Source organism: Stegostoma tigrinum, chromosome 34 (assembly GCF_030684315.1).
Source record: "Stegostoma tigrinum isolate sSteTig4 chromosome 34, sSteTig4.hap1, whole genome shotgun sequence".
Lineage (NCBI taxonomy): Eukaryota > Metazoa > Chordata > Chondrichthyes > Orectolobiformes > Stegostomatidae > Stegostoma > Stegostoma tigrinum.
In genome coordinates this window covers 6586484-6609452 of record NC_081387.1, presented here as the reverse complement: position 1 = coordinate 6609452, position 22969 = coordinate 6586484, and the positions used below count along the sequence as shown (strand labels likewise).

General features: G+C 43.4%; 1 protein-coding gene across 2 annotated transcripts in view; it reads right to left on the bottom strand.

The window, feature by feature from the left end:
* The window catches only part of LOC125446640 (zinc-binding protein A33-like), a 37902-nt gene extending 23814 nt beyond the window's left edge, over positions 1-14088 (bottom strand). The window contains exons 1-6 of one of the 2 annotated variants that reach the window (XM_048520365.2): positions 13170-14088; positions 10035-10130; positions 9722-9955; positions 7199-7221; positions 6964-7118; positions 5822-6012 (exon numbers count right to left, since the gene is read on the bottom strand). In XM_048520365.2, coding sequence (XP_048376322.2) covers positions 5822-6012; positions 6964-7118; positions 7199-7221; positions 9722-9955; positions 10035-10130; positions 13170-13625 — 1155 coding nt within the window. In that variant the 5' untranslated portion in view covers positions 13626-14088. The remainder of the gene's footprint in view (positions 1-5821; positions 6013-6963; positions 7119-7198; positions 7222-9721; positions 9956-10034; positions 10131-13169) is intronic. The other variant, XM_059639454.1, reaches the window with a different exon arrangement.
* Positions 14089-22969: the final 8881 nt, after the last annotated feature.

Below are 22969 nucleotides of genomic sequence, written 5' to 3'. Positions count from 1 at the left end.
CACTTGCCAGCAAAACCATTCATACTCCTCAGTTGGGGGAAGCTGATGAAAGTTATTTCTAAAGTCACGTCACATTAGATTCAGAACATTAACTGTTTCTCACTCTGCACTGATGTTGCCAGCCCCATTGAGTTTGTCCAGCAGTTTCTGTTCTTTGATATTATTGCAGCATTCCAACATCTGCAATGTCTTGCTTTTATTGTGGCAAAATACGGTGTCAGCTTTGCTGGTAAATGAAATAAAAAGCCAGAGGGTACTTTCCTGATTTGCCTTTTCTGTTCAGTTTTGGTAGACTGAGATATTTTGTAAATTTATTCACAGGATGTGGGCATCATTGGCCAGGCCAGCATTTATTGCCGATCCTTAATTATCTACACAGCAGTAAAGAATCAACCACGTCATAATGGATTTGGAGTCACAAGTAGGCCAGATCAAGATGGCAGTTTCCTTCCCTAGAGGCCATTAGCAAAATGGATGGGATTTTCCTGATAATTGACAATCATTATTCAACTCTTAACGTCTGATTTCTTTTTAATTGAATTCAAATTCCAAGATCTGCCATGGCAAAAGTTTCCCAGGACACTATCTAGGTGTCGGCAGTAGCAGTCCAGTGATATACCATTATGCTGTCACCTCCCCAAATCATCATGAAAGCACTTTCATGTGTTATGACAATAGATTAGAACCCTGAAGTTTTTACAAACTTTTTTGTTTAATTTTTAATTCAATAATGCACTTTGTTTTGAAAAAGGACTACTACAGAAACAAAGCTTTGGTTGTAAATTCAGTGACTGTCTGGCAAAGTTGTGTGTGAAGCCCATGAAATATCACACTTGTAACGTCTCAGGGAAAGCTCAAATAAGGAACGACTTAACAAGAATAGACAACGAGGGAACTCACTACCTGATATTTTAGCCATAAGCTACCTCTTCCAGACATGTCTTTTTCACAGAGATAGTAGGAACTGCAGACGCTGGAGAATCTGAGATAACAAGGTGTAGAGCTGAATGAATACAGCAGGTCAAGCAGCCTCAGAGGAGCAGGAAAGCTGGGCATGCACAGAAGCAAGGTTTAAAAACTGCCTACAATGGACGTCTGAGTGTGCTGTTAGCCTCATCATCCCTCAAACTGAGTGCAAAATGCAATCACATTTTGCCCATTTCTACCTAGGGATGTCTTCTTTATGAGGTCATAGTTGAATCCTATTTCATTTCACAGTGCAAGGTCCAATGTAATCTGCCAAGTCAAATCAAATTTATCACTGTCTCTCTTTTGGGCTCCCTGGGTAATGAAATCCCAAGAACTAACTGTAAGACAGAACAACCAAGTCCAGCACAAAATCTATTTCTAGTACCAGGTTTTACATGAAAAAACTATTCTCGATCAAAACAACAATCACAATCTAATTTATATGGCATATGAAGGATGAGTTAGACAGCTGAACATTCAGAACAAGAAAAACAACAAAAAAGAGACTGAAGTCCTTTCTGACATACAATATGAAGAATTTTGTTTCTCTTCCTTGTTGCGAGATGAAGGGAAAACTGCAGATGCTGAGCAGGTTGATTGCTTGGAAAATTTTACCTCGTGTACTACACCCATATATGCCAGGCTGCACATAAGATTGGCATCGTAACTGTGGCCACAAGCTGTCTGTAGAGGGATGCTTACACTGAGTCCTGCTGTCAACACAATCTGTGACTGACTGTAAACAATGAGTGTTGTCTCAGTTGCCAATTCCTCAGTGATTCAACTTAGCCACCTTTGAGAGATATTCCCTCAGAAGCAAGGTGTGGAGAAATCCAGAATGTTGTAGCTGCAAGAGAGCTCAAGCACAACATCTGGCCTCAGCAAGGCATATCAAGTAAATAGACAGGAAGGGAAGCAATCGTCCTAGCACGTGGATTAGAGAGTCGCATCAATGAGAACTGCCAGTTTAGCAACCCTCCACTGCAGCTAAAACAAAGGGAAGGACTTTCTCTCATGCTAAATATTGGAATGTTGTCACTGTTGAAAGGAGTCAGAACAATAAAATTTAAACTAACTTTTCAAAGTTGAAAGTTGATCTCATTCTTGTGCAACTTCTGTGCAGCCGTAGCATTGTATTCCTCGCTCTGTCCTATTACCCTAATGCACTTCGAATGGTATAATAGAACATAGAACATAGAACAGTACAGCACAGAACAGGCCCTTCAGCCCACAATGTTGTGCCGACCATTGATCCTCATGTATGCACCCTCAAATTTCTGTGACCATATACATGTCCAGCAGTCTCTTAAATGACCCCAATGACCTTGCTTCCACCACTGCTGCTGGCAACGCATTCCATGCTCTCACAACTCTCTGCGTAAAGAACCTGCCTCTGACACCCCCTCTATACTTTCCACCAACCAGCTTAAAACTATGACCCCTCGTGCTAGCCATTTCTGCCCTGGGAAATAGTCTCTGGCTATCAACTCTATCTATGCCTCTCATTATCTTGTATACCTCAATTGGGTCCCCTCTCCTCCTCCTTTTCTCCAATGAAAAGAGACCCAGCTCAGTCAACCTCTCTTCATAAGATAAGCCCTCCAGTCCAGGCAGCATCCTGGTAAACCTCTTCTGAACCCTCTCCAAAGCATCCACATCTTTCCTATAATAGGGCGCCCAGAACTGGACGCAGTATTCCAAGTGCGGTCTAACCAAAGTTTTATAGAGCTGCAACAAGATCTCACGACTCTTAAACTCAATCCCCCTGTTAATGAAAGCCAAAACACCATATGCTTTCTTAACAACCCTGTCCACTTGGGTGGCCATTTTAAGGGATCTATGTATCTGCACACCAAGATCCCTCTGTTCCTCCACGCTGCCAATAATCTGCATGGACTACAAGCAAAACAAAACTGCTCACTGTAACTAGGTACGTCGAGTTATAGAACTGTAAAATATGGTCCAACTTGTCCATGCTGACCAGATGGCTGAAATTATTCCAGTCCCATTAGCTAGCATTTGACCCCTATCCAACTAATTGTAATTTTACCAGCCTCCAACTCTTCCCCAGGCAGCTCATTCCATTAACACGCCACCCTCTGCGTGAAAAAGTTACCCAATACGTCCCTTTTAAATCTTTCCCCTTTCACCTTCAACCAAGTCAAATTCAAGATTCTCAAAATCAACTGCTCAGTTGTTAACTTCAAAGCGATGGTATGATCTAATAATTGCCAAAATGTCTTCATACATGCTCTTCCGGAATAATTCAATCCCTTTATTTTATGCTATGTATGGAGCAAATCCTTATTTCTGCTTTGTGTCTCCATTTCTTTTCATCTTGAGTAATTAATAAATTCACTCATTTGTTGATTCAAGAAAGCCTGGTTAAACTGGATCCTTTAAAACTTAAGTCATTTGGCCCTTGGGAGGAAGGGATCCACTAAGAAAGGAATTAAATTCACCCTGCTGTGATCAGGCAGGGGTTGGAAGTGGGGTGTGAATGCAGAAGGGGAGTCAATTAGAGAATCCGTACGGTGTGGAAGGAGGTCATTTGGCTCATAGAGTCCACACTGACAAGCATCCCACCCAGACCTACCCTCCAACCCTACCCCTGCAACCCGACATTGCCAATAGCCAACCCACCCAATCTGCACATCTTTAGACTGTGGGAGGATACCAGAGCACCGGAAGAAACCCATGCAGACACAGAGAAGACATGCAAATTCAATGCAGACATTTTCCAGAAGGTGGAATCAAACCCAGATCCCTGGCACTGTGATACAGCAGTGCTAACTACAGAACCATGCCTCCCTCATCACTCAGAAGCACGACAATTTGGGGTAATCTAGAAGGAACTGTAATAAATTGGGTAATGTTGCTGGATCATAAGTACTGATGAATATTTCACTTCATCTGATCTGAACCATTTGATCTGTCCCCACTTTCCCCCTTCTCCAGAGCTAATCAGGATATTCCTGGTTTGTGGGGGTCACCTTTACTGCGTTAAATGTGGAAAGGGGCTCGGATGAAACCACTAACATTGGAAAGGAACCATTTCCCTTCCAAACAGAGAGACTGGACACATTGTGTGAACTGATACCAAGTTCACACCAGTGAGAAACAGTTTGATCTTATTATGGTTTGGTTGATGCTCGCATGTTGAAGCATTGACTATGGGAGTGATGAACAAGACCACTTGTAAAAGACATAGAATATTTTGGTGCACTTTCAAAATGTAAAAATCAAAAAATGTATCAAAAAAGGGCTTTGTAAAATAAAGCATGAGAGCTGAAAAGAGGATGATGAAGTGAGATGTTCGTGAGGTCAGGTTCAGTCAGTGAGGCACTGGGCTCACACTGTGCTCTGAGACCAACTCAACAGGAGTTAGAGCTGACTTTGCTGAAAAAAAATTGAAATAGAGCCAAGACTGAGGAAAACCAAGAAATTGAGGACTTTAATGGAATCTGGTTGGACAAAATACATACAATCTGGGGCACACATCATCTGTTATAAAGACAAGAGTGCTGTGTACTGGTCAAAATTGCCCACTCCTTTTGTCGGCGTGCCCCAATCAGTTACTTGAGAAGATTTTTTTTGTGACATGTAAAAAAAATTCTGAAAATGCTGACTGGTTCCTGTGTGATTCAGAGAAGCTCCATTACGAAGCCTTCCTCAAAAGGGCACAGCTTACCGAATGACAGTGGCTCAATGGTTAGCAATGTTGCCTCACAGCACCAGGGGCCCAGGACTGATTCCAGCTTTAAATGACTGCCTGCGTGGAGTTTGCACATTTTCCCTGTGCCTGTGTGGGTTTCTTCCAGGTGTTCTGGCTTCCTCCCACAATCCAAAGATGTACTGATTAAGGTGAATCGGCCATGGTAAAAGAAAATTGCCCCATGTTGTGTGGGCTAGGTGGGCTAGCTATGGTAAATATGGGGTTACGGGGATAGAGTAGAGGTCTGGGTGGGATGCTTCAGAGGGTTGGTGCGGACATGATAGGCCGAATGGCCTCTTTCATCCCTGAAGATATTCTGCAAAAGTTTCGTTATACCTTTTGGCACCGGAGTTCCTCCAGCAATTTCTGTCTTCTAACTGTGATGATGTTCAGCAATTGGTACAAGGTTAGTTTTTTGGGGGGCTGGGGGCCAATGGGGGCAGAGGGACCATGTGTTAAATTCCTGCTCCTTCCAGATCATAAGCAGTTCTAGAAAAATACTTTGTGCTGGACTTGGTTGTTCTGTCTTACAGTTAGTTCTTGGGATTTCATTACCCAGGGAGCCCCAGAGAGACAGTGATAAATTTGATTTAATTTGATTTATTACTGTCGAGGTACACGAAAAGTGTTGTCTAATATGCTTCACAAGCAGATTATACTACACAAGTGCAGGCTACAGCTGCCAATGAAGTGCAGAGAGAGAGATCAACATTAGAGCAGGACATTGTCACAAAAAGATTAATATCAATCCCTCAATCCCTATCATGCCAGGTTTGAGATCTATGGTTTACAATGACACAGTTTAAGAGGAGCAATATTTCTAGCCTCATAGTAGGATCCAGCACAGAAAAAAGCAAAGAGTTTCTCGGTGAATGTGTCAGCATACGTGTAGAGAATGGACATATCATCAGCATTGTAAAAGGTCACCCGTCCTCCTTCATAGTCCAGGTAAACTCCAATGGTCCCAGGCTTCACACTCGGAGCCAGGTTAATTACAGAGTACTGTCTGGCTCTGTATTCATTCCCATTTGTCAACCCCACAACCCAGTACCCATTTTTAGGTTTCAGGTTTATCTTTCCCTTCCTATTTGCTGACTCTCTAGTCACACCAATGTCCCACTCAGTCTTGTTGCTAACCTCCACCTCCCAGTAGTGCTTCCCTGATGTGAATCCTTGTGACCCCAAAACACATGGATGCTGATCAAATCTCTCTGTGCTATCAGGAAGCTGCAGGTTTTTTCTAGGGCTGATTGTCACACTGGTCAAATCCTCAGACAGGACGAGGCTACGGTGAGCTGTGTCTGGATCCATGGTCAGTGAGGCTGGAACTGAAAGAAAATAGAAATCATGTCAAGTATTTTATACAAAGGAAGGCAGACAGACAAGAGTTAATATTTCTTGCCTTCACGCCTGGACTCAGCACCAAGCTCAGAATTTTTGCATTGGATTTATTGCAAAGTGAATTAGATAGCAGGTATATATAATACCGGACTACAGCCTGAGCAGTGGACAGATACAATAGCAACTAGCATAGAGCCTGCTGGAGAAATACAGTCAGCCTCACAACTTCTGTGCAGAGAGAAGCAAAATTAGCATTTTGAATCTGGCTCCTCTTCTTTTGGTTACTATTATAGGCTGGGTACAATGTGAAGTTCAAGTTATTACAGAATCACCAGTGTGGAAATTTGGTCCCCATTGAGTCTGCACCGACCCACAGAAGAGCATCCCAACCCGACTCAGCCTCCCACTCTCCCACCCATAACCCCGCATTTACCTTGAATAGCCCATCTAGCCTGGACACTATGGGAAATTTAGCATGGCCCATCCATCCAATCCAACCTGCACATCTTTGGACTGTGGGAAGAATCTAGAGCACTCAGCAGAGAACAATATTGACACAGAGAGAACGTGGAAGCTCTACACAGATAGTCACCCGAGAGTGGAATCGAACGCAGGTCCCTGGCCCTGTGAGAAGGCAGTGCTAACCACTGAGCCTCCGTATCATTATTCTTGGACTTCAAATTGCAAACCAATCAGCAAATACAGGACCCCAATCTTGAGTCCTAGCTGGCTGTCTAGATATCAAATAAAATGTTCTGATGCTGTCGTGTTCGAATCACTCAATCAGTGGTCCCACTTGAAGAAGAAATCCCTAAGGAGAAATCCAAGAGGCTACCCCAGCAAACTATACCCACTGAAGGCAACACTTTCAGGAGGAGGGGGTGGAAGAGAGCAAAGCAACTCCACAGAGAGTGAACACAATGTTGTGAATTTCTTACATGGAGAGATGATCTGCCTCAATTCCTTCCACACTGAGTAAAGTAATGGACCATAATATCTTCTGTAATTCCTTCTTGGAAATATCACTATTTCATTATCTTCATCACTCCATGAAAAGTCCTCTTCATCCTCTTCATCCTCTTTGTGTAAGTATCTTTTTAAATAGAATTGATTTTATCGCACAATGACCAATTGATCACAGTATAAATATGTATACATGTAAATACCACTCACCTTTCTTTTAATCTTTTCAGTTCCTGCAGGACAATGAAACATTAGAAATGGTTTAATCAGTAAACATTGGTGTCTTGATTTTACATTTTAACACATTCAATAATCTGTGATTTTAGTGAAATGTGTAACTGTGCTCATAACATTTTCACTAGTAATGTGATACCAGTCCAGTTACTGCTCCCTATTTCCCCCCCTTACCCCTCAAATGCACCTGCCAAGATTTCAGAGCTTTGCTCCACTGCTCATTCATTCATTTTCATTTGGATCTCAATTTTCTCCATTTTTGGTCTTCACTTTCTGAGAACTTCAGAGCGGCCCTAAGCTGGGACAAATCATTCCACATTCTCAGCATCAGCATCCCCCTGAAACAGAGGTTCTGTCTGTGCACCTTGTCTTCCAAATCCTACACACCCGAGCAGTTATGGGGTAGGACGTGCTTGTATACACATCAGAATTAGATTCACCCACTGTGATTCCCCCACAGTTAAATAGTCTTCTATTGCTCCAACTTTGAATGGGCATCACCTATGAGGTTCAAACGTGTCAGTGTTCCCAGGACAAACAATAAGTGGGAAAGAGAAACTAAGGGACGGATAGCAAAGCCCTCAATGGGGGAAGCCTCACTACTAGAGCCTGTGGGAGATATTTAGGTGGTGAGGATGTTATTGGGGGAGGGAAGCCTTTCCTCCATCTAGTCAGACGAACAAGCATTCTCTATCTTGCATCATTTGGTCAGTTTGTCTCCTAATTCTATCCATCAGCTCATTCCATTTGTTCATGGCTGTTGAATTAAATAATATTCTTGATGTCAGTCCCATATCAAGGTTGCCTTCTCTAACAATTAAATTTTAATATTGGCTTGCATTCCCTTGTCCTGTTCAACATCATGTCTCAATAAAACCTCTCTTCTCTCTCTGAGACATACACGCACTGTGGAGCTTATGTTGACTTTGGTTAATTATGTAACACACATGATATTGGTTCACTCAACTCCATAAATGCTATCCCATTCCTGTTGATTTTGAGTTCATTGTAGAATCATAGAATGTCTACAGTGTGGAAGCAGGCTTTTCTGCCCACCAAGTCTGCGCTGACCGTCTGAAGAGGGTCCCACTCAGACCGACTCCCCTACCCCATGCATGTAACCCGATATTTCTCATACCTAATCCACCTAGCTTGCACATCCCTGGACTCGATGGGCAATTTAGCATGGCCAATCCCCCTAACCTGCACATCTTTCGACTGTGGGGGACACCAGAGCCCCCAGAAGAAACACATACAGACATGAGGAGAATATGCAAACTCCACACAGCCAGTCAACTGAGGCTGGAATCGAACCAGGGTTGATGGCACTGAGACAGCAGTGCTAACCACTGAGCCAACATGCTGCCCTAGTGCAGTAGGTGTATACAGTGAGACTGAGCTGATGTCTCACCACTTACACTATCAGCCAAAATCAATACCTTCTTCTTTCCACAGTGAAATGTGTAGGTCTGTCCAGTCTTTCTTCAAGGTTAAGACCCTAACATCATGGATTCACCCCTTTGTTTTTCACGTCATTACCTTACTTCTCAGTGACCATGGCCCAATGCATAAATGGTCCCAGTCTTCAGGTCGGGGTCAAAATCCCTATTTCCTATTTAGATCACCTGCTTAACTTCCCAGGAATTTCTGGTCAAGACTTCCAATCTGAGTCCCTTCCTGACAGATGCAATCTGGAAATCTGTGCAAGCACATCAGGGTGACATGCTATAATTGCAGAGTGTGGGACCTCCTAAATGCTAATGTGATCCAGGCCAAGCACATCTGCAGCAAATGCCTGAGAAGCTTTGGCTCAGAGTTCATGAGCAAGAGGGTGGGTTTCAGATACTTCAACACCTCAGGGAGTGGGGAGGTTACCACTGGAGGTGTGAGTAGTTTATCAGCGAACTCCAGAATAGTAATCAGTCCACCTTCCTTCTGCATGAATAAGATCCTTTTGGTTCCTTATAACTCTTTCCCCTTCACCTTAAACCTACACCTTCTGGTTTTGAAATCCCCTACTGTTCACCCAATCCATGCCACTCATGATTTGATGAGACTCTACAAGGCCATGGCTCAGCCTCCAATGCTCCCGCCTCTCCCTATAGCTCAAAGCCTCCAACCCTGGTAACATCCCTGTATATCTTTTCTGAACACTTTCAAGTTTCACAACATCCTTCTTATAGTAGAGACACCAGAATTATTATCACAGAATAACTTTTACTGAGTAACAATTTACTGAGTAACTTTCGGAAACAGTTGTGTAACAAATTAACGTTTGATCTTGCTGAAACCTAAAGCATTGTTTCTGATTTGTTGAGTTTGTGCTCAAAATTAAAACTAAATGAATGCTCAACAAACTCCATAAATTCAGAATTCAAAGCCCACACTGAGGATTTGTCTGCTGTGGTCTTAATTTCTGTAATGCAGTTTGCATCCTAAGTATAAACTACTCTTTACAATTACACCAACAGTTCCAACACAGGGTGATTAAAAAGTCACCTTGAGAAAAGAGATACCATCTTGCTGCTCAACATGTATACCAAGCTTCACTATATTCCCCTCAAGGGATGTTAGCTCTTCCTCAATTCTTTTCAGACTCTCTTCTATTGGTTGCAGATCTTCCTCCTTCAGGTTCCTCAGTTCTTCAATTAAGTGTTTCTCTTTGTCTTCAAGATATCGATGGATTTTGGCAAATTGTGCAGAGATGTCTTGCTCCAGGGATGATGTGAATTCCTAGAGTTGTGAAAAAGATTGTTTAAACAGTGGGTTGCTAAAGGTAACAGTAATTATAGGGCGCAAAAGTAATACTCACATGCAATTTGGAAATCTCCTTCTCCTGCTGCTGCTTTAATTCTCTTTCAATTATTTCTCTAGCCTTCATGGAATTTAAGATTGATTTCAATGAATCCTAAGAATGAAAGAAACCATATATTGATCCATTGCAATATTTATTTTAATATATGGTATCAGAAACTGTGAGGACATTATCAGGGAATGTGTCATGTGGCACTGGTGTTGTATAAAAGCCAGAACAAGAAGAATTCGACCAGACCAGACAAGGCTTGAAACTAATCATAGCTTTATGGTATATAAAGTTATATGAATCAATTTGATAAGGTAGACTGTTAATTGTATGTCTGTTTTGGACATTAGGTACAGACTAAATATGTGGCAGTTGTGTGGAGTCATCATACATAATACTGTAAATAAAATTCAAACTGAGCAAGGGCTCTTTCTAGTTTAATCCTTCACATATTGTATTGTGATACAGTACCTTGTATTCCATACTCTGTCTAACTTTGAATTCCTTACTCTGCCTAAGCACCTTATGATCTGTATGTCCCTGTTTGCTATGATCTGCCTGTGTTACCTGCAAATAAAGCTTTTCATTGTACTTAGGTATATGCAACTCCAATAAATCAAAGCAAATCAAACTACATCAGTACTTAAGGGTGAGCTAGAGACAAAAGCTGGATATTAAGATGAAAATTACACTCAAGTTTGCAGTAATCTGAACCATATGTCCAATGGAAGAATGAAATGGATAAGGGGACCAAAGAGAAAACAAGGTCTGGCCTTATGGCATCAGTGATAATGGGAACTGCAGATGCTAGAGAATCCAGGATAACAAAGTGTGGAGCTGGATGAACACAGCAGGCCAAGCAGCATCTCGGGTGCTTGGTTCTCAGAGAGAGGTGTGCTAGGAGCACAGAAAGCTCAAAGCAATTAGAAAATAATGGCATGTGGACCTTTACTGCAAGGTGGTTGCAGTATCATGTCCAAGAATAAAGAATGTTTGCTATAATTGTCCAAGGCCTTGTACACTACAGATTGAATATTCTGTGCAGTTTTTTTTATTCTCCAAATCAAATAAAACATATTTTATGGAGACATATATCAAAGATTCTCCAATTCAGGCGCTGGAATAAAATGGGTAATCTTTGAAATCCTGAGTAAATTGCATCTATACTTGGAATATCATTTTGAAAGGGGGAACAAAATAACAGTGTACAATTTAAGTGGAGAAAAACTACACCAATCTGCGACACAAAAGGGTTTGTGAGTATTTGTGTACTAAACACAAAAAGCTAACATACAGGTGCAGCAAGTAATCAGGAAATCTAATCAAATATTGGTCCTTATTTCAAGAAGGTTGAAATGTAAGGGGAGAGAAGTCTTATTGCAAATGTACAAGGTGCTGGTATTGTGAGCAGTTTTGGTTCCCTTATTTCAGGAAAGATACTATTTCATAGTAGGTAGTTTGGAGGAGTTTCACTTGGATGATACCTGGTATGGTGAGCAAAGGCTAAACAGGTTGGAAATCAACTTAACTGGAGTTTAGAAGAATGATCTTGTTGAAACATGCAAGATTCATAAGGGGTTTAACAGGGTAAATGCTGAGACAATGTTTACCTTCCTGGGAGAGTTTGCACCAGAAGGAAATAGTCTCAGAATTAAGGGGTGCCAATTTAAGTCTGAAATAAAGAGGAATTTCTTTGGAACTCCTTGCCACAGAGAACTATGGGCCAGAGTCCTTGTGTATATTTAAGGCTGAGATAGAAAATTGATCAGTACAGCAATTATGTGTGATAAGGGGCAAGAGTAAGGAGTATCAGATCAGCTGTGATTTTATTGCATGGTGGAGCAGGGTCGAGGGGCCGAATGGCCTACTCCTTTTCCTATTTCTTATGGTCTTATGGTCAAACACAGTTGGTTCCCCAACTGGCAGCAATAAATGCAGCCTGTACGGAAGCAAACGCCAACGTGAAGTTGTATTAAGATTATGTTAATTTAAAACTAGGCTGTGACACATTAGTTTCCAATAGCGTGACACTGTAAATAAATCATCTCAGAGTTCTCACCGTCAAATATCAGCGTCAGATTAAAAAAAAAAGCAAGGCTGAAATGAATTCATTCATTTATTTCAAACGGTTCGAGATATTTTCGCATCAACCTGTTCAGAGTTGCTGTTACGCACGTGAACCTGTGCTTCCTGTGGCAGAGGTAGGGTCACTACCATGATGCCATAAGAGCCTCTTTCAAACGGCAATAATTAGGAATCTAGGAACAGGACTAGTCCATTCAGACTCTCAAGCCTGTTCCATCATTCAATGAAATCATATTGATCTGTGGCCTAACTCCATATACATTCCTTTGGCCCACATCCTATAGAACCTTTGCTAAATTTAAAAAAATCTCTATCTCAGAATTAAAATGAATAACTGCCATTTGTGACACACTTTACAGGGCAGTTTGGGTAGAGTCCATTTGGTCCATCGAGTCTACACGAACCCTCCTAAGAGCATCTCACCCAATCCACATATATACCATGGCTCATCCACCTAACCTGCTGATCTCTGAACACTATGGGCAATTCAGCATGGCCGGTCCTAGACATCTCTGGACGGAGGGAGGAAACCCACACGGACACGGAGAGAACGTACAACCTCCACACAACCAGTTACCCAGGGTTAGAATCAACCTGGGACCCTGGCGCTGTGAGGCAGCGATGCTGACCACCGAGCCACCGGGACGAGAGTTCCAAACAATGACCACCCTTAGTTGTAGAAGCGTTTTCTACCATCTCTCTGAATGGTCTGTCCCTGAATCGCAAAGTATGCCCCCAGTTCAAGAATCCCAACTAGTGAAAATCGTTTGTGTTTGCCCACACTGTCCGGTAAACAGTGAGATGGTTTAATTCAAGATAACAAAGTGTGGAGCTGGATGAACACAGCAGGCCAAGCAGCATCTCAGGAGCACAAAAGCTGTCGTTTCGGGCCTAGACCGTGCATCAGATGAAGGGTCTAGGCCCGAAACGTCAGCTTTTGTGCTCCTGAGATGCTGCTTGTCCTGCTGTGTTCATCCAGCCTCACACTTTACTATCTCGGATTCTCCAGCATCTGCAGTTCCCATTATCTCTGATGGGTTAATTCACTCACTCCCTTACCTTATACTTTCGAACAGGCTTCTCCAATGGCAGGAATCTGTGGTCGGAATGTGGAGGAGAATCAACACAGTTGACACAGACCAGAATCTCATCGTCCTCACAGAACAGCACCAGCTTCTGCCCGTGTTCCTGACAGAGGGATGGGTCCTTCTCCCCGCCCTGGTTCAGCTTCTCGCCTTGTTCCTCACGGCCAGGCAGCTCCGCGCCCAGCTTTAGGTTCGATTCGAGCTGCCGAGCCGCCTCGCACAGATTGGACAGGGTCCTGTTACTGGTGTAACCTCTCCTAGGGAGAACCACTCGGCATTGTGGGCAGGACACCACCTGACGATGTTTCCCCCAAATCTTCAGGATGCAGGATTTACAAAAGTTGTGACAACAGTCCAGCCTCACGGGCTCCACAAATAGAGACAGGCAGAGGGAGCAGGTTAAATCCTTGCTCGGTTTCCTGGAGGCCATCTCGCAGGCAGCTCTGCAGTTCAGTCCCTGCTCCACATTCAGTTTCGTTTCTTTCAGCTTGTTTTGGACCACACAGGGTGATCTAGCTTCTCTCAGTTGTTAGGTTTCAATTCTCCGGTGGGTAGAAAGGCGTGACTGCTCGCTAGCCAGGCATGAAGAAAAGAATGCAATTTCTCCCATTGGGCGTTTAAAACTAGGAGCGAGTATGTTTATATCTGCAATGGCATGAATCAACTCTCACAGGATTCCACTCATTATCTCAGCCCTGGGCTCGCCCTTTCCATCCACTTCCTCTTTTCCCCCTTTTCTCATTCTTTTTTTAATTTTTCAAAAAAACTTGCTTTCTAATTTATCTTGCGGAGAGAGCGGCGACGATGCTGTGGGAGCCAGTCTCAGATGGGGATCAGCGTGGAGCAACTGCAAGCTATCGAGGGACTGTAATGTTTAACTTTATTTCCCTTAACTTACAAAAAGAACTGTAATGCAGTACTTTTAGCTTTCTTTCTTTATTTCTCTCTTTTTGTACCTCAGATTTGTATTTTTTTACATTTCAATAATATACTTTATTCATAAATAAATGTCCACCCACAACTGCGGTTTGGTCATGTACAGTAGCATATCAAGGAAGCAAAAATTGGAGATTGACTCTATCCAAACTAACCAAAGGATAAAGTGGGAAGAGGGAATGAAGAGCAAACAATATGTAGGGATAGAACTCAAAGGCAGAGAAGAATAGTTGGATAGACAAAGGAGTCAATAACGATCTGGCTGGGAGCGTGAATAGCTATTCTCGGAGACTCCGCCACTTCTGCCACCTTCAGTCTGACCCCACTCCCAAGGACATTATTCCCTCCCCTTGTCCGCGTTCCAAGGGACCACTCTCTCCGTTACTCCCTTGGCCGCTCCACACTCCCCACTAGCCCCTCCACACCCGGCACTTTCCCCTGCAACCGCAGGAAGTGCTACACCTGCCTCGACACCTCCCCACTCACCCCCGTCCCAGGCCCCAAGAAAGCCTTCCACATTAAACAGATGTTCATCTGCACATCCGCTAATGTCGTATACTGTATCCGCTGTTCCCGATGTGGCCTCCTCTACATTGGGGAAACTAAGCGGAGACCGCTTTGCAGAACACCTCCGCTCAGTTCGTGACAAACAACTGCACCTCCCAGTCGGAACCATTTTAACTCCCCCTCCCATTCCTCAGACGACATGTGCATCATGGGCCTCCTGCAGTGCCACAATGATGCCATCCGAAGGTTGCAGGAACAGCAACTCATATTCCGCCTGGGAACCCTGCAGCCTAATGGTATCAATATGGATTTCACAAGCTTCAAAATCTCCCCGCCCCCCAACCTCATCCCAAAACCAGCCCAGCTGGTCCCTGCCTCCCTGACCTGTCCGTATTTTCTCCCACCTATCCACCCCTCCCACCTCAACTCCCACCTCCTACCCACAGGTCTCATTCCCGCCTAGTTGATCTGTCCATCTTCCCTTGACTGGCCAACCCCCATCCTACCTCCCCACCTACACCCACCTTTACTGGCTCCATCCCCGCCTCCCTGACGTGTCTGTCTCCTCTCCACCTATCCGCTCCTTTATCCACCTTCCACCCGCCTCCCCTTCTCTATTTATTTCAGAATCCCCTTCCCGTTTGCAAACTCTCTGACCACACCCACATTTCACTCAGCCTTGTCCCCCACTTCCATTGCCCGTAATGTTTCCCTGAGATGAATCTCTCTGACCCCAGTATACACAAAGCCACGTGAAATCTCCCCCGATTATCGGAGGCTGTAATGCTGTGTCACTGTGTCTCGCCTCAGGCAGAATGAGGGAATAATGTGCTGCCTTTGGTTCCAGGGTCAGTGAGGCTGGGGCTACAAGAACATTAAAAACACAAAATATTTTACCAAAATATAATGTCAGATGTCTGTAAAAGTAGGCACGCAGAAACAGAAAATAGCAGCAGGAATAGGTCATTCAGCCCATCAAGTCTGCTCCGCCATTCGTTACGATAATAACTGACCATCCAACTCACTAACCTGTTCATGCTTTTGCCCACATCCTTCAACCCCGAAAGCTATTTCCAACTCCTTGAAATCATACAATGTTTTGGCCTCAGCTACTTTCTGCGGTAGCAAATTCCACAATCTCACCAAAATAAAAAGAAGAAATGCAGATGCTAGGAAATCAGAAACAAAAACAGAAATTGCTGGAGAAACTCCACAGGCCAGCAGCATTTGTGAAGAAAACGCAGAGTTAACATTTTGAATCTAGTGATCCTTCTTCATAACATGGACTCACCGCTCCCTGAGTGAAGAAAGGTTTCCTTGTATTAAGTCATAATTTGTCTACCCTGTATCCTTAGACTCTGACTTCTGGTTCTGGACTCCTCACTCAGCAGGATCAGCCTTACTGTATATATTCTGTTTAGCCCTGTTAGGATTTATAGGTTTCTATTTCTTCTGAACTCCAGCTATTCAACCTGATATATCATAATTCATGTCCATTAATAATTATTCATGATTATATCACTGTTCATGATGGCATATAATGCTAACTACAAACTTAAGTGTGCTAAACACCCAGTTCAACTCAGAAGCACCTTACCTCAGGTTACAATCCATTTAAAGGTGCAGTTATATTTCACACAAAAGTGCAGTCATGCATAACACACTATGTACACAGCTCCATTTAACAAGGCCAACATTCTACTCAAAGGTGCAGCCATGCGTTACAGCTAACAACACTGCATAAATATCACAGGGTAAAACATTTTTACACTTTCAGACCAAAAGTAGTGTTTTTCATATTAAAACCTAGCCTTTAATAGATGTGATCCCCAACCCATTACTCTAAACCCCTCTCTAGCCAACATGGCTCCAAGAATCATTCAAAGATGACAATTGGATTAGCCCTTTTCTTTACGATTAAAATACTGCTTCCTTGCAGGGTTTCTTGTAGTAGACAATGCATATTATGATCTGTAGGTGGCAGAATTTACCTTGCCCCAAGGCTTTATTCAACACCATGTATATAAGCAACCTTTAACCTACTAATAAAACAAATAGCTCTCTGTCCAGAACTGCATGACTTTGAATGAATGAGAATATGACTGAAACTGACGGCGCTACTATAAGAGATGCAACTGTGAAATTGAATGAATAGGCGATCGCAAATAAAAGTCATAGACAGCGCGATCTTTGACAGAAATCCAAACTTTTATTTAAAAAACAGATTCATTGTTATTAATATTCTAACTATGGAAATAACAAGACTAACGCCTTTTGAATTATGCAAAGACAAATCGGATGGACACTCTAAACTGAGATAACAAGGTGTACAGCTGAATGAGCGCAGCAGGGCAAGCAGCATCGGAGGAGCAGGAAAGCTGACGTTTCAGGCCTAGGCCCTTTTTCAGACACTCTAATCTCATTAGAATAACCACTAACCTTAGTAATAACTGCTAACACTCAACAATAACTGCTAACACTCAACAATAACCTTTAACACTTAGCAAGTGTTTAAACCATCTGCGATTTACTGCTAAACAGTTTTTGTACAGCAGCCATAGCTTAGCAATCAAGTGTTAGAATGTCGATGTATGCTCAAATTCTATATAAAAGAGGCTACTTCTGAGCTATGATTTTAGGATTCTATTTTCGCTACTCACTGATCTTGGTCTTCTGGTTCTTTAAATGCAATCTCTCAACTTGGTGTAGTTGGCAGGATGCTGGGGGGACACTGTCAAAAATGACCAGTTACGGATATTATCAGAAGGTAAGAAGCACCCTGCTCAGTCATGATCTAGTCCCAGAATGTGGCTCAAATCTCTCGTGAGCATGCTAACTTTTCAGATCCCCCTACACTTAGAGGTAGAAGGTTCAAAATCGACTGAAATAGGTTTAGGACAAGAGGTCCACAGAAAGGCATTGTCTACAGCGCATGATTTCGGGTCATCATGTGTGACCCCAGTAAGCTGTCTACAACCTCCAAAGGCAGGCTTGCTCTGCTTGACAGAATGGAGGAAGAAATGCTGCAGGAGCTATTACAGTAATTTGACGTACAATTTTCATGAGTGGAGATTCTAACTAGAATCGAGTGGAAATGTAATGTTCCAAAAGGACTGTAGTCCCTGAAGAACATGAAATGGGTCTGGGGAAAGAACTAACAGGCAGAAGAATGAGGACAGGGTTAAATGGTCCCTTACATTGATGGCACAACTCAGCTGAAGAAATGAAATTATGACCCGATCAGCCCATGATCAAGAAGCAAATAATCTGAAAGGTCAAATAAATGCAATGCACAAACAGCTGCAGCAGGAAAAATCCAGCCGGGAGGAAGTTGAGCTTAAAAATCAAGAGCTTGTAAAAGAGAGCAAAAAACTTAAGGAAGAGCTGACAAGTTTGTCAGTTGCACCCCACCCGCTGCAACTCCCCCAGCTCCCAAGCCAATCGGGAATCTGTACCCAACCACCCATGATGTCCAGGAAGTGTTTAAGTGAAATAAAGCCGTAGCTCTTGAGACCCAGGGATCCTCTAGCAGTGACAATGATGAAGACTGTATATCCTCAATACGATTTTTATTATCCCTTAAAACCAAAAAAGGTGAAAATGAGAAAATGGTGAGGCAAAGAGTAGAGGACAGCAGGGAGTTGGATGTTCCAGTTAGGCAGACTGAAAACCACATCATACATGTTCGTGCGACCCCTGAAAACATTTAACAGGTGGTCTGAAGAAATGTCTCACCCAAAGAAACGGCCAATGAAAACCTGGAAAATTCTCGACCAGTTAAGGGGAATATACCTGCTCCATCCCTGAGACAGGGTACAAATTCTGACTGTAACATTTACCAAGAGAGAGGGACGCTGCCTCCTTGAGATAATTAAAGGGGCTCCCAGGGAACATAAGCAGGAGCTGCACGCTGGCTGGACGGCAATGAAACAGTGGCTACAGGGATATAGGTCACCTAAGATTGATTGGACAAAGGTCACTGCCTGCTGCCAAAAAGCCACTGAGGAAGTCCCCGAATATGAGGAAAGGTTTAGGACAACCTGGAATGGATATGCAGGGGTCTCAAATGTGCAGGATGATACCAATTTTGAAAACTGTGACTACAAACCACTGAAATCTACCTTTGAGGCCGGAGCTCACTAAAATGCTGAAGCTTGATAAACCCGACCGGGACCAGAGTGGGACCAAGTACTAAGAACTGGTCGAGCAGCCCACCAGCTCGGCTGGGATATGGGGGCCCAGTTATGAATCCTACAGCAAGTGGGACAGACCCCCAGTAGCCCCAGAAAAACCCAGGAGAGACGCCCAGGGAAATGTGGGAAGGAAGGTCACTGGTCCAAGAAGCGCTGGCGAAGGAGGAAAGGGAGGAGCTCCCCGAAGGGCACTAAAGAAAGAGAGACTCTGATGGTGGGGAGTAATCTCGATCTCCTGGAACAGTTTAAAAGGCTATCCATCCAACAGCAGCAGAAACTGCTGAACGTGACTAAAAACTGAAAGAGCCCCTCCCATGCCCCTCTATGCTCCTACTGGCTTTTTGCCAGCAGAGGGGAGATGAACTGTCCATGACCATGAAGGTGGGTGACCTAGACATTCAGTGTCTCTTGGACACGGGAGCAAAATTGACCTAACTACCCTGGAAATATGAAACCAAACTCCTGCGAGAAGGGACTGTGAAGAAAGCCTACAGGGCAGGAGCTGACAAGATTGAAAGTTAAAAAAAAACAAACCCGTAAGCACTGCATTCAGCCCCCACGAATTGGAAACCCATGTATTGATAGGAGGTTGATCTATGCTCAAATTATGCATAAAATAGGCTATTTTCAAGCTATGGTTTTAGGATTCTATCTTTGCCTCACATTGTGCTGCTGTGAATGTACAATAAGGAGGCTATTTTTGCCACTCACTGAACTTGGTCGTCTGGTTTTTTTTGAACACGATCTCACAAACCTCTTCTCAAACATCAACCCCACTATCCCAGGAATCAGCCAGGTAATTGTTCACTACACTCCCTTGATCGCAATAACAGTCTTCCTCAGGTAAAGAGACTAAAACTGTACACAATATTCCAGGCAAGGTCTCACCAAGGCGATGTATCATTTCAGTGAATCAAAGAGTCAGACAGCATGGAAATTGACCTTTTGGTCCAGCCGGTCCCTGCTGAACATAATCCCAACCAAAACTAGACCCACCTACCGGCTCCTAGCCCACATCCCTCCAACCCTTTCCTGTTCATGTACACACCCAAATGTCATCCTTTCTGGGTCAGTAAATACTGAAGAGTGGGGATAATTAGTTACAACCCCAGACTTAAGTGCAAAAGGAACAGATAATACAATCAGAGATAATGGGAACTGCAGATGCTGGAGATTCCAAGATAATAAAATGTGAGGCTGGATGAACACAGCAGGCCAAGCAGCATCTCAGGAGCACAAAAGCTGACGTTTCGGGCCTAGACCCTTCATCAGAGAGCAGATAATACAATCACCCAATTTCACCACCATCCAGTGAATCACACTGGAAAGGTTAAACGTCCCTGTATCAAACATAGAGTTCTGGCACTCAGTGAAAGGCACCTTGAGTGAGGTCCTAGACTTTGTCACAGTGAACTTTACCAAGCACAGGCCACAGCTTAGAATCATAGAATCCCCACAGAAGGAGGTCATTTGGCCCATCAAGTCTGCACCAATCCAGTGAAGATGTTCCACGCCTATCCTTGTAACTCCATATTTACCACGGCTCATCCACTTCGACTGCACATCCTTAGACAATACAGGATAATTTAGCATTGAAATCTACCTAATCTGTTCATTTTTGGACTGTGGGAGGAAACCAAATCACCCACAGGAAAACCATGCAGACACAGGGAAAATGTGCAGACTACACACAGTCAGCCAAGCCTGGAATCAGATTCAGGTTCCCAGTGCTGTGAGGCAGCAATGTAAACCATTGAGCCACCGTGCCATCTTAGTTCAAGGAGAGGTGGGGCTGGAGAAGACAGAGGGAAATGCTCCAGAGAGTTAAGACCCAGCTGTGGGGTGACTTACCTGGAGAGATGAACTGTTTCATTTGTTTCCATACTGTGTAGGGCCTTGGAATTCTGTGTAATTCCAATCCTTCCTGTGTTTCTACCTCCCCTTTGTCCTGTTCCTGTTTAAATGTGTTTGATATAATCACACACTGCCAGTTACAAACTGTGCACAAATGTAAAACTGGATCAGACATTTACCTTTTTGGCAATCTGTTCAGCTCCTGCAGGACAGAAAAGCAGAATCATTTCAACAAATATAGAGTGCTCTTTGGATTGTACTTAACAAGGATGAATAATCAGGTTTTATAGTAAAATGTGAAAGAATCTGGGTGGGTTTTTCACTGACACAGTCCAGTGATGTGATAACATGACACACACCCAGCACTCACAAACCTCCTCTGATACACTGAACAGGTTTGCCGCTGAATATATTGAAGGTTCAATGGTCAGTTTGTTTCATTTCTCATCTCTCTTTACCCAGTAACGCAGAGCTTTACTCTGGTCTGTGCAGACCCAAACTGGAGACACTGTTGATACACTTCACCCAGTGTTCTCACTCCAGAAAGAGGCAACAGCCAGTGTGACAACTCTGGAGCTACATGCACCTGCCTAGACATCAGATGTGAACAGGATTAGGCTCACTGTTATGCTCACAGTCAAATAACCTCCTAAAGCTCAGTATCTGAATGGGCATCAACCATAGGGCTGAAAACTAATGCGTTACTGCTCCCAGAACAAAGGAGAAGTGGGAAAATCTAAGAGGTTTTGCACATAAACCCTTAACCACGAAACCTCAGTAACCTACAGTTGATATTCATTCATTGAGTTTACAGGGTATTGTTGGATGAGGGAAGCCATTTGGCCCATCAATTCCACGGAAAGGCCCTGGGGAGCATTGCCAAACAAAGAGACCTTAGCGTGCAGGTCCATAGCTCATTGAAAGTGGAGTCAAAAGTAGACAGGGTCATGCAGAAGACATTTGGTATGCTTACCTTTAGTCATCAGTGCATTGAGTATAGGAGTTAGAGGTCATGTTGCACCCTACTGGATATTGGTTAGGCTTCTTTTGGAATACTGCTTTCAATTCTGATTTCCCTGCTATAGAAAAGACGTGAGACTCAAAAGGATGCAGAAAAGATTTACAAGAATGTAGCCAGGGTTGAGAGGGAAAAGCTGAATAGGCTGGGGTTATTTTCCCTGGAGAGGCGGAGGCTGAAGGGTGACCTTATGGAGGTTTATAAAATCATGAGGAGAATGGATAGGTTGAATAGTCAAGGTCTTTTCCCCAGGGTAGGAGAGTCCAAAACTAGAGGGCATAAGTTTAAGTCGAGAGGGGAAAGATTTAAAAAGGACCTGGGGCAGCACTTTCATGCAGAGAGTAGTGTGTGTATGGAATAAGCTACCAGAGGAAGTGATGGAGGCTGGTACAATTACAACACATAAAAGGCATCTGGATGGCTACATAAATAGGAAAGTTTTAGAGGGATATGGAGCAAATGCTGGCAAATGGGATTCAATTAATTTAGGATATCCGGGTGGCATGGACGAGTTGGACTGAAGGGTCTGTTTCTGTGCTGTACATCTCTACCACTCTATCTGGACTGAAGACCACTATTCCATGTGCTACATCATCTGATTAGTTCCTTTCCATTTGCTCATCCCAGGCATTTAGCATTGTCTCCTGGGGCAAACATCCTCATGTCAGCTGCATTTTAACATTTCCTCATTTCACCTCATTCCAACCATTAAAGCTTGAGACAAAAACATTGGAGAAACTCATCAGGTCTGGCAGAATCTGAGGAGGGAAAGCAGAATTAAGGTCTCCAGTCCAGGGATTCTACCTCAGAACTGCTGAGCTCGGAAACATAGAAACTAGGTGGAGGTGTAAGCCACTTGGCACTTTGAACCTGTTCCACCATGAAATTTAATTATGGCTGACCATGCAATTTCTGTATCCCATTCCCGCTTTCTTTCTATACCCCTTGAGCAGTTTAGCCACAAGGACCACATCCAGCTCACTCTTGAATATATCTAATGAACTGGCCCCATCAGCTTTCTGTGGTGGAGAATTCCACAGGTTCACAACTCTCCAAGTGAAGAAATTCATCCTCATCACAGTCTTGAATGGCTTACCCCTTATTCGTACACTGTCACCCCTAAATCTAGAATTCCTCAATATCAGAAATATTTTTCCTGCATCTAGCTTGTCTGGCCTTATCAGGATTTTATACGTTTCTATGAGATCCCCCAACATTCTTCGAAATTCCAGTGACTATAACCACAGGTGATCCAGTCTTTGTTTC